This window comes from Wyeomyia smithii, chromosome 2 (assembly GCF_029784165.1).
Source record: "Wyeomyia smithii strain HCP4-BCI-WySm-NY-G18 chromosome 2, ASM2978416v1, whole genome shotgun sequence".
In the NCBI taxonomy this organism is placed as follows: domain Eukaryota; kingdom Metazoa; phylum Arthropoda; class Insecta; order Diptera; family Culicidae; genus Wyeomyia; species Wyeomyia smithii.
The window spans coordinates 182,410,043-182,422,441 of NC_073695.1; the positions used below are offsets into that span (position 1 = coordinate 182,410,043).

General features: G+C 38.2%; 1 protein-coding gene across 7 annotated transcripts in view; it reads right to left on the reverse strand.

Annotated features, from left to right (window-relative positions):
- LOC129725873 (uncharacterized) overlaps positions 1-12,399 on the reverse strand; it is an 80,116-nt gene that overhangs the window by 44,671 nt on the left and 23,046 nt on the right. For all 7 annotated transcript variants that reach the window (XR_008728187.1, XM_055682226.1, XM_055682227.1 and 4 more), the window contains exons 3-5: positions 12,076-12,313; positions 1,945-1,999; positions 1,002-1,811 (exon numbers count right to left, since the gene is read on the reverse strand). Coding sequence is in view for 6 of the 7 variants with exons in the window: in XM_055682226.1 (XP_055538201.1) it covers positions 1,002-1,811; positions 1,945-1,999; positions 12,076-12,313 (1,103 nt within the window). In the remaining variant the exon portion in view is untranslated. The remainder of the gene's footprint in view (positions 1-1,001; positions 1,812-1,944; positions 2,000-12,075; positions 12,314-12,399) is intronic.

Sequence of the window (12,399 nt, forward strand, 5' to 3'; positions counted from 1 at the left end):
ACGCACATGAAGCTGTTGGTTTACCTCCCGGCAGGACACCCACACACGATCTGTGTTGGGCTGCCAATATTTACATGCGAGGGAGATGAAAGGTGGTTCCTTGCTTGTGCAATTAGTCGATACAATTTGTTTCGTGGATGGATAAATTCGCTATTTGCGAAATAAACAATAGCATACAGAAACGATGCGGGTTGAACTTAGAGCTAAAATTTCTCCTAATTATGTACAGTCTGTAGTCGAATTGATTCCAAATGGTGCGATTTTTCCCGCTTCGAGCTTTTATGGTTGATAAACTTGATTCAAGCTACTACAAGAAAACATCACAACCTAGAAGTAATTTTGATTTTCATTACAAAAAAATTTAACCTACGCCGAAAGTATGTACACAATTTTGCTAGCTTGAGTTTCCCAAGGGAGGAAATATTAACGAAAATAATTTCTACTTGTCTAATGTATTGCAATTTTCCGAATTTAAGCAACCTTTAAGCGAGAGTCAAATCGACACCATTTGAACTTGATTGTTACAGATAGATGAGGACACCAGATTATTTTGTTTGTTTGGGGGAAAATTCAGTTGCAAACATTCATGTATTTTTAAGTAGTTAACAAAAGGTTCAATTATTCAGCTGGTGTCTTCTGGGTCGAAGAAATAATGATGGAACTCCTTCTGACCGAGTGGAGTTTCGATGGTACTAACATAAATGAAGCGTAACTTTCCGACGATTTCTGTCATGAGCTGTCTCATGGATTGGGTTTAAATTTTTTTGTTCAAAATGTTCTAATCTACAAGAAAGATAAATGGAATGCGAACGTTATGTTGCGTCTTCCGGAACTGGGGTGTTGTTTTGTCTGGTGTATTATGTACAGTTACTTTAAATTCTTAACCTTTCGATGGGCTTCTGTTTGACAGAAATTTCACTAGATCGTGCTTAGAAGCTAATATGTTAACGCCGATTGCAGAAAGGGTAAAAGTGTGTCTACACTAGAACACCTTTACCTACCTCTTTGCTGAACGTCACTTGAGGAAGATTGAGTTTCCGCTTGGCGGTTTCAATCGAGATGTTCGAACAGGCCGTGGAGGAGCGAGCAGGGATGATCGAAGGTTTCAAAGTCGTTTCATCATCGTGCAGATGCTGTTGATGGAATTGCACCTGCGCATTGAAGGGTGCAAAATTAATCAGATTGCTAGTGGAAGCCGTTACTGCACTCCCCGAACGAAGTCCGTTGGTAGGCCGCTGAGGTCGACGAAAGATTTCCAGCAGCAGAGTATTCCCCTGGGTTTTAATCAAATTTAGCACATCTAGCTCCGGCATTGTTACGACGTTGTGCTTGTCTACGAAAACTACGTAATCTCCCGGTAGAATACCGGCCTTTTCGGCCGAGAGTCCTTGTTCCACTTTCTCCACCCGAGGCGGGTGTGTCCAGACTATCGAAAAACCGAAGCCTTTTTCGGCCACACGTGTTAGCCTTTTCGTTATCGTGAATGGCGTCCGACCAGCATTCGGCTTGTTGGAACAAATTGAACTACGTCGTGGAGTGGCGGGCACTCCACCGGCTTCAAGGGGAGGATCTAGCTCCAGAAATCGAAGAAATAAGTTTTCATCGGCATCACGCTGATGGAGAGCTTTCTTGCTTAAACTGATTGGCTCCGCTGGGCCCGTCGGTCCTCCCGAAGTCAGCGCCGGACCGCCGTCCTCGACGCTGACAATCTCGTCAACGCTAGACTGCGAGTTCTCACACATGTCTGGAATCGGTGGCGTAGGATTCGTCAAACACGACTGCGGTTGAAGTTTGTAGCAGCCATTAATTTCCTGTGAAAAGAGAAAACAGGAATAGTGCGGTTAGTTGATTGATAGGCCGCGGTTAGAAGGTCAGCAGTTTGTGTGATGTATTACTTATTTAGCAGATGAGGTGAGAATATATCAAGCGAGTGCGATTACGTACCTGGTGGATCGCATTTCTAAGTGGGAATGACATACATCCTAAAAATTCGCTGCGCCTGAAAAGAGTAAAAGTGCATATCGTAAGTATTGTGAGCTTCAAATTTACCGAAATGTGGGTAAGCACAGTGATACGCAAGCAATGTAATGTTGGTTTTGTTAAATGATGCCGTTTACTCAGACTGTAACCTTTGTTCCGATTGTGTATGGATTTCTTCGCTCGTTTGGGTCGGAATGTGAATATTTAATTTCACCTTGTTCGTTCCACCGCAATGCCACGATTATATATGTACGTATTACTTTATTTGACTTTCAACAATGGTTGACTCTAGAAGAAGACAGCAACCCACGGAGTTGAGGTTATTAATGCTGACATCTATCGAAAACAAGTTTGGAAGACATTTATTCGGTTGCGGTTTGTTTGAATAGTAGAGTGTACCAAAAGATCGGTGGTATAGTATGAATATCGTGCATACGTAACGACTTTGTTTTGAATTCCCAACTATAACTGACAAACAAGAAGGATACAACTTCTGCAAAAGTTCAACTTATAAGTTTACTCTTTCTTGGGGCGGAAACTTTGCGACCAACCAAATATAATTTAATTTTCCTCACAATACAAAAATGAAGTACGGTAGAACTAAAACTAATTCAGATAGATTATTTCAAATCACAACGGACTTTAGAACGAATCTCGAAATTATCTTTTCATCGTCACTTGCTTAGCACTTGAAGTCAGTTACCTTGAGACCCAATTTCATGCGGCTCCTTATTCCGTGCACTTCGTATCAAAATGTGAAAAAAATATCAAATATAAGCATTTCCAAAAAGTATGTTTGAAAATGATTTTCTGTATACAGAAAAAAACACTTTAAAACACTCTTTTTGAGATTTATACATATTATTTCACATTTTGATATGAAGTGCACGGGATAAGGAGGTGCCCGGAATTAGGGCACCTAACGGTAGTCACTTGAAAGCGAAAACAAAACAAATTGTTAAATAGTGTTGGAGATGTGTGGTCATTGGCTTAAACGTGTGCTTTATGAACCCAAACAGTTCTTTTATAGAACAAAAAAAAAGCAACTAACAAGAGTTAAGTATAAAAAAGTAAGTTTTAAGTAACTCCCATATAAAATACTCTATTACTCTGTGAACAATGAAGACAGGATTTTTATTTATTCAACAGAGTTTCACATTTTTGCAGACTTTAAAACATTACGGAATAAACTATTACTTTATCACTTAATATAAAAAATGTCATATAGGTTCTATTTGAAAAACTGCCGTACATATGCCCGCCGTACTCTGACATAGTTGTAATGAGACAAATAAATCCTATTACTGTTTATGGTACATGAGCTAAGTTTTAAGGAAAAGTATTGACATCATGCCTCCACTTGTACCATTTTAAGCTATACGATCGCAAAATTATACAAATGCTAGAATATGCTATAACTTAGTAAGGAAAACTCTTGGAGATGAGTGGTCTTCGACAAAACATGAGTTTTACGTGTCCCATTGGTTCATAGAACAACGTTTTCTTGTAAAATGCAACTAACAAAAATTAGGTACAAAAAAGTACTCTATAACTCTGTACCCAATGAAGATGGAAGTTTTATTTATTCGGCAAAGTTTCTGATTTTCACCTACTCAATATAAACCGTTTTATATGTTCATATCAATATAATCTCTGATCTGATAAAACCTCTAAAAGCACATCACATCAGAAATAAAAACACATCTACCTCACAATGTGAAGTTGACATAGATAATTAATTTCAAACTATGCGCTCTAAATGCTCGCGCAGCCTGCTGCGGACAAAACTGACAACACGGCCGCGCAGTTAGATACAAACAATGAAGATGAAAATAGAGAAAGAAGCAAAAAACCGTGATTTTGCGACCCGCTTCACTTTTGGAGCAAGTTCTAACCCATTTCGATTGATTTTTCGTGAAAACTAATTACGATCGCGATGTTCATTAGTGTAGAAAGAAAAGTATCCATAGTTTGAGTGATTACGCGACTCATAGGTGCCGATTTTCGTGATAAATATCCTAAATATCCTGGTGGCCACCGATGTGGAAATGTAAACAACACCGGTAGAGAAAAAGTAGTGGAATGATGAAAAAGCAAGATAGAAGCCGTTTAGAGGTTTCTCGGTGAAATCAAACGTGCAAATTGAATAAATTAGGTGTTGTGGTACTGGTTTAGCAGTTTGCTAATAAATGAAAATAGTTTTTGTAATCGAGTAACCATTACTTATTATAGAAAAACCTGTGTTTATTTTCTTACAAAAGACACTAGAGCTATGAACAAAAACAAATATTTCTTTTATTTTGTTTCCATGATCATTGAACTACAATTTATCTATTTTTCTCTGAAGAGTCACAGACGAAATCATTTCACTTGTGAAATGAAAGTATTTTTTCCATTATGTAGTCACGGTGATAATTTGAAGTACAAATGGCTTTTTGTCTTAAAAAAGTCATAAAGAAATTAAGAGGCACATTTAAATATTACTTACAAATGCACCGTGACTTTTTAAAGAAATAGTTTCCCCAGTTAGTCACTGTTCGAGTTCGTGACCTTTTGAAAAAACTTATAAATTATGAACATTGTCACAGTGATTTTAGTAATCATCTCTTTTGGTTTAAATAAAAATCAGAAAAAGTAAACATCGGGCTTTGACCAACAAATGTTACTATTTAGTCACCGTGACTTTTGTAAGGAAACATATGCCAAATGTTGTCATTGGAGAATATGTGATTTTTCTAAAAGTTCCGCGGGATTTTAGTAACTATACTTTTTTAAACAAGTAACAAAAAAAATAGTTCAATTTAATAAGGTTACATATTCCCTGAAACTAACGTTCGATTGGTATCGTCTCAAATGAGTCCTCGTATCAATTGATCTTTATTGAAGAATCAAGAAATGATCTATGACCGGAGGAATGCATCTTGTTTACAAAAGTCAACAAGAAGGTGACGAACACCTGAAGTTTGTACGCTCACTAAAATGGGGAAAATACTTGCTAGAAGCGGCGAAAGTAGTCCATTATAAAATTAAACCATAATATGATTTAGACGTTTTCCTTGAAAATTTTCATTCAGTATTTTTTAGCAAGATTACAACAGGAGTCACTTATAAACAGACATTTGCCTTAAAAAAATCAACAAATTTATTTTTTCGTGTTTCTAAAATATTAAAAATTTTACGAATACTACCTAAAACCTATTTTTTTTTGAAGGCGCGTGAAAATTTTAAGGGGTAGGCGATATATTTTCTCCATGAAAATGAGATTGAATTTGTAAATAGCTCTTGGCATTTATCGAAATTTCCACTTTTTCTATGTTATTATCTAAATACACACACTCAATCATTTCAAAATTTCATCGGCGAAATAAAAAACCTAAATTAATCCACCTAGCGGTCAGACTCAGCCTTTCTCATTCAAACTTATTATTTGTAAAAATAGATTTACATGAATGCTTAAATCCAATAAATGTTTATCCACTCTTTGGGTTCTAAAATATTGATGTTGTGATCAAAGTATAAAATATGAAATTTGACGTAATGTTAGTACTTAAGAAATAGTGAAATAAAAGCAATGACTCTTAATTTCGAACAATTTAATCACGAGCGATGCCGGGAACGTTCAGATAGTACGATACCACATTTAAATCATGTTGAGGCCATATATATTGATCGAAGCAGGTAAAGTGTTGAATAGCCTTTGAATTTCTGTTCTTTCTAAAACTTTTAAACAGCATATCAAATTGTTATGAAGTTTGTTATTTGTAAGTTTGAGAGATGACTCATTTGTATGACACTAGTTATGTTCAAATAAGTCGTGTAGTACTTGAGATAATAGACTTTCGTTGTTTTACAAATTAAAACATAACGCTTGCTTAAGCTTGATTACAATCAAATGAAAAGGTAACGTATGGGGCAGCCAAACTTTGAAACCACGTGTTCAATCATAATTCATCAGTTAACCCTTAACTAGCCCGTTCATCTGATATCAATATTGTTCAAATCGGTTGTCTAGTTTCTAAGATAATGAAGTTTCGTGATTTTCACATTTCGATACATTACAGACGAAGTTACAGTCCGATTACTGCAAAATTGAATAGGGAGTTATGAGGTAGGTAGACCTTTCATTTGATACTAATTCTGTGGAAATCGGGTCAACCATCTCTGAGAAATATCAGTGAGTCCAAGTAAGTTGTCTTGGAATATGTTTCTTTTCATAGCTGGATTGCACATTTTTAAACATAACAGGCAAAGTAATAATCCGTTTGAAAAAAAAAAATCATTAGGGTCTTATGGGGCAACAAGACCTTTCATATGACACTAATTTTATAAAAATCGGGCCAGCCATCTCTGAGAAACATGAGTGAGATTAAATAGTCTCCAGAACACGTTTCTTTCCATAACTCCTGAACCACATGTTCAATCTTCATAAAATTCAAAAGTTAAGGGTTTTTATGGTAGCCCGTTCATTTGAAACTAATTTTAATCAAATCAGATGTGTAGTTTCTGAGATATTGATGTTTCGTGATTTTTACACTTTGATACATAACCTCAAAACTAGAAATCAGATTACAATAAAAGTCAATAGGGTCTTATAGGGCAACTAGACCTTTCATTTGCAATTAATTTCATTGAAATCTGTTCGGTCAGACCATCTCTGTGAATAGTGAGTGCGAAAAAAGGTGCACATACACACGTACACACCCACACACAAACATATACACCTATACATGCTTATATGCAGAAAATGCTCGATTCGTCTAACTGAGTCGAGTAGTATATGAAATTCGGCCATTTGGATCACTTTTCTACCTTTTAATTAGCCAGTGATCGTTAGGAAGAAGTCAATATGTTAACTTTCATTATGTGATTTCACATTTTCATGAACAACGGACAAAGTTACAATCCGATTACAATGAAATTCAATAGCAACCTATGGCGCAACTAGACCTTTCATTTGCAATTAATTTTATGAAAATCGGTCCAGCCATCTCTAAGAAAAGTGAGTGAGAAAAAAAAGTTGCACATACATACACACACACATACACACATACATACATACATACAGAAAATGCTCAGTTCGTCGAAAGAAGTCAAGTGGTATATGACATTCGGCCATTGGGACCACTTTTATACCTTTGGTTTTTCCAGTGATTGCTATACCTTTCTAGGAGAAAGGCAAAAACACTGAAATAGCAATGTTCGTGAGTTGGTCACGAATACTATGTTTTATTTTAGAACTTTGTCACGAAAAATATTCATGAATGTGTTGATAAAAATATGTCTCGCGGTGACAATCCAAAAAAGATAGAAATGTTTATGGTTTTTCCTATAAATATCACCAAGTTTAAAATATGTAAATGAAGAAAATTTCTAACATTTACAGAACATATTCTTCATACGAATATGAATTTTCTCTTAAAGGTTACCAGCATATCATTTGTGCGGACTGGGTACACAAGAGAGCTCACTGGAGTGATTTTAAACTGAGTCTTTTGAGCATATATTAAATCAGGAGAACATCTGAGTAGAAAAATTGATTGCGTTGCTTTGCATCTCGAAACTGCAAAAAATAAATCCAGGCGCCATTCCGCATCACATTCTTCTACGAAAAGTTTCTGTTGTATTATCTCAACAGTGCGCACAGCGGTGTACGTCTGTGTATTCTCACTAGAGTGATTCGCGGCTCTTGTTTCGCTCGGCTGTGTTGTCTTGTAAAATTTTTTTTTCTGCTAGCAGAAGCACAGCACAGAGCAAAAGAAGAAAGGAAGAAGATGAAGATGAAGTGTGGCACAAAAATTACAACATGCCGGAGAAGAAGTGCGCGGTGAAATTTGACCCAGCTTTTTTCATATATTGAGAACAAGAACTTTTTATCAAAAGTTTCAAAGTTATAGCTTTCTTAGAAAATAATAAAATCACCTCTGTTTAAAATCAATTAAAATTCAATTTTGATTTATAACTTATTTTGGTAAATATTTTTCTTGTTATCACTATCGTTATTTTTTTTTGTGAAGGCTTATTATTTCTCTACGCTTCATTCGCAAACCGTTTCACTGTACAACTAAAGGTTTTTTGTGGTCAAATTCTCATGCGCTTTTAGAATATTACTAGAATTAAATAGTGAAAGTGATAAAAAGTGTAAAGTGTAGTGAAAATATTCTATCAAGACGCTCGAACAGAAGTGAATAAAAAAATAATCTATCTGGCAACACTTCCGGGCAAAAACAATATTTTTTCTGGATTCCTTGGTTTATTTTCCTCAAAATTCACCTATCACTAACTTTCGGGTGTCTTACGTCTATATATTATAAAATAAAATAATTACGAAATTTACAACTTTTTTCGTAAAAATGTTATATCTCGAGATTGGCTCATATTACCTCAGAATGATAGTTGTTTCTCATGTGAAATATTTTTTTTTTAATTTTCAAATACAAAAATAATTTATCTGGCAACACTTTCGGTCAAAACTTATATTTTTTCTGGATTCCTTGGTTTATTTTCTTCAAAAATCATCTATTAGTATTTCTCGGACATCTTACGTCTATGAATTGCAAGAAAAAGAAAAAAGATTTTTGACAAAAATTGCGTGACTTTACAATAAAAAGGGGGGTCCTGGAGAGCGGGGGGTATTCCAATCGACACCAAAATTGGGATTTTTCCAAAGTAACAGTAGATGAATGGAATGATTCATATGTAATTGTCAAAATGTGCGTGATGACAAAAGCAAAAATATTTCCTTTCTTCTTTTTCGCATGCAAATACCAAACAAATATCAGCAACACCGTCAACGCGAATAAACAATCATACACACGCATTACATTTAAAGATTAAATAACGCAGTGCTCTTCATCAATGAGGTTGAAGGAGTCAACAATGGCGGATGGTGAATTAGGCTAACGCTAGCTATATCTAACCTAAAAATTTATATATTGCGATGTATAAAACTCTAGACATGAATATTTGTTGATGAGTGAGTGCGAAAATATGAGCTTTGTTCATACACGGTGCAAATGAACTTAACAAAAAACAAATTTTGTTCTTCTACCGATGGAGGCTTTTCTTGTATTCATAACACCGCTTGTCCTAATTGACAGCTGAAGGATCAATATTTACCGCCCACCTGAGGACATTTTCGATCGAAGGGTCAGACTGAATCATGCTTCATCAAACCCGGCAATTGGAATACCAGTGTAGCAGCCGACTCCAACCGTCCAGCTTAACCTCTAGCACTTTCCTACCGAAACCGCGTAAACACCAAACACCCGCCCCACAATAGCATGCACACGCACACCTACACGGTACACACGATACACGAACGACACCGAAGGCACTCACTTGCTGTCGTCGCTGCCGATGCCGCTGTTGTCGTTGTTGTTGGCACTGGGGTTGCTGTCATCCGCGACAGCAACAGGCCGGACAGTGCGTCATCTGACGCTTTCGGCGCTGCTGCTGCTTTCACTGCTGCTTTTGCTGGTGGCCTGTAAAAAGGACTCAGCATGCTCAGTACTTGATTCACACCGTCCGATAGTTTCGACAATTTCTACGCTCTGCAGCAGCTGCTGGCAGATACGCAATCCATCCTCTCGCTGTACTTCTTCCAGCTGCGATCGATGGCAGCAGGAGCGTCCGAATTTGGTCGAGCAACATTTGTCAAAATTTACCTTCTTGTGGCTGCGCGCCGGATCGCTCTGTCCCGCGGACCCGCGCAGAATTCCGGCCACTGTTTGCAACACGAACGACATTCTGGAACCACTACTCGCAACAAGCGCTAGAATTTTGAGCCAGATTTCCAATTACAGTGCGGGAAGCGACTCTAAAAAAATGCAATCTAGTGGAGTAGCATGCATTGTAATGTAAAAGAAATATAATTTGAACGGAGCGGATGGGCAACGGTTTTATGGCTAAATTCCGACAGTCCGGCGAGAACAGCTTCCGTCATCATATTATTCTCATAGGGGTTTAAGCAAAAATCAATAGAATGACAAGCCGGTCGATCGTAAAATTGAATATAAATCCACCTCAAGTGGAGTAAGCCGCCAACTGGGTTTTACCCGTGTTTCATGCTTGCAATGGGCTGCATTCCAAGAATGATATCTGCAAACAAGTTTGGCGGCCAGCCACGCGTGCTGCTGTCTTCGGCTATTGAGTTTAGGTATGGATACCAAGTAGACCGGTGCACCAGACAAAAGTTGGAAAAAGGTAACTGCTCTAGTGGGCTAAGTAGAGCGAAAGGATATTTATTATTTTCCTTCGCCATTAAAGGCGTTTGGTCGTGTTTAAATACAGTAATGGAGAAAGTTTCGTGGAAATTGGCTCGCGTGTCCCTTATGATAAGGTGTACCGAGTGCTGCAGTTGTGTAGCCCGAATTCCACCCGTCATACCGATGGGAAATCAATGACCTTTGTAGTTGTAGCGTCCAACTAGCCACACAATTTATGTAAAAGGTTGCCGTTATCGGGATAACTTTACGACCATGATACAAACTAATCCCCCCGGTCAAGCCTGGTACAAATTGGTTTCAGGGATTTTCCGAATAGGTTGCATGCATGGTAAGACAGCTGAATAATGAAACAAGGATATGAGTTTTGTTCCGAGAGTAATCACAAAACCAAACTAGTTTTTGTTTGCGAAGGACCGCATGGTACGTTCAAGATAATTGGAAATGCTTTTGCTAAAAGCGTTAATCACAATTAGGAAACATGTTTCAGAATTTATTTAATTTCAACGTTCACACCAACAAAACATGAATCTATACCCGTTCGTCGGAATTTAGCCATACAACAACACCGCTTCATACGAATCTAGATTAACACTGCCTGTCTATGAGCCAGTGTCGAACGGAACAAGTGCAAATCTACTCATAATGACAAAAAGTGATTTACTTTTTTACCGCTCTCCTAGACGCAATTACGTATCTCCAGTTTGCTGTTGCCTTTCATTGTCCAGCACATACGAGCGGCTGACAGTTATCCTCTAGAGACCACTTATTTCCAGCAACCTTTCCACAGTGTATAATCACTGCCACCTAATTTGGAACATTGGGATTTCACACCTAGTCATCCAACGATATTCAACGCAATTAAGCAATAATCTGTACATCAGATTGATTGCACACACACATTCACGTACTGGCCACTAGCACTGGCTTACAAATAAGAATCTTTTCTGATTATTCCTAGCGACGTTTTGATCTACTTGAAGAACCTTCCAGCCACCGCAGTCGCTGGCGTCGTCGTCGTTGTTGTTGTTGTTGTTGTTGCGTTCCGTCACTTTACCAGGAGCACCAAACTTTCAAACCCACCCACTCTCACGCACACCCTGCAGTACCACAGTGCTTTCCCGGGCCTGGTTATATAAAACACACCAGCACCGTTAGCAGCGCTCACAAAAAATAATCCTTCAATGATTGATTTTTCACGTTTACCCCCGCACTACCAAGGCTGTACATTCATCAGTAATCCACAGAGAACGGTTACCGAGAAAGGAAGCAATGCATTTTTTGCCTGTACTATCACACCCCCTGTTCACGGTAATTGCACAAAATCAGCAAACGGAAATTTTTTCGCCTATGGCTCCAGAGGAGGTTCCGTTTCAAAATGGCTGAATCGATTGGGGACACACACGCACACTTCACCACACTGTTGAAGCTTTGCAGACGGTTTACTCAGGGTGAAAATCCGTCTGGGGATACACTTTTTCCACTATGGTACACTAGATTAACTATCTACACACTAGCTAACTACAAAATTTCATACATTCCCATAAAAAAGAACTACTTTTCAGCACAAAAATGAACAGAATTTTTACCCTCTGTTACTTGGACTTGAACTCGACGAGACGAAAAACGGATCCTTTCACGAGCAGAATTGCGACACGATTGAGAAGAAAATCTGCTTCGACTAGCACTCAGAAGCTTGGTTGGTGGAGGACATGCGCACTGCGGTCGACAGGATTTCGGCAGATATCGGTGGAAGAACTCACGCGAACCGAACGAGCACGTTGTCCAACTATTTACCACGTGGTTTTTGCTAGCATTTCTCATTGTTTACCGCACGAGGGGGCCTTGGATTGTTCTATGATAAGGTACTTACTTGCACTCCCTGTCCCGATGCCACACAGCAAGCTGAATTCGGCGTGCGTTTTCCTCATCTGATGCCGAACCCAGTTCAAACACGAACCGGTGATCAAACACTGGTTTGCTGGAGTTCCGATGAACTGCTGTCCTTTGGAAACCTTGCTCGACAACATTCGCCGAGTTTGTAATTGCTACCTTCACGTACGCGTTTATCGTATTTCCGCTAGGCCGTTGCAGATCTTTACCGCTAATGACTGAAAAAAATAATTGTTAGTAAACCTTTACCGATCCGATCCTACAAACTAAAACCCAAATGACGACGTCATACCATCCACCACTC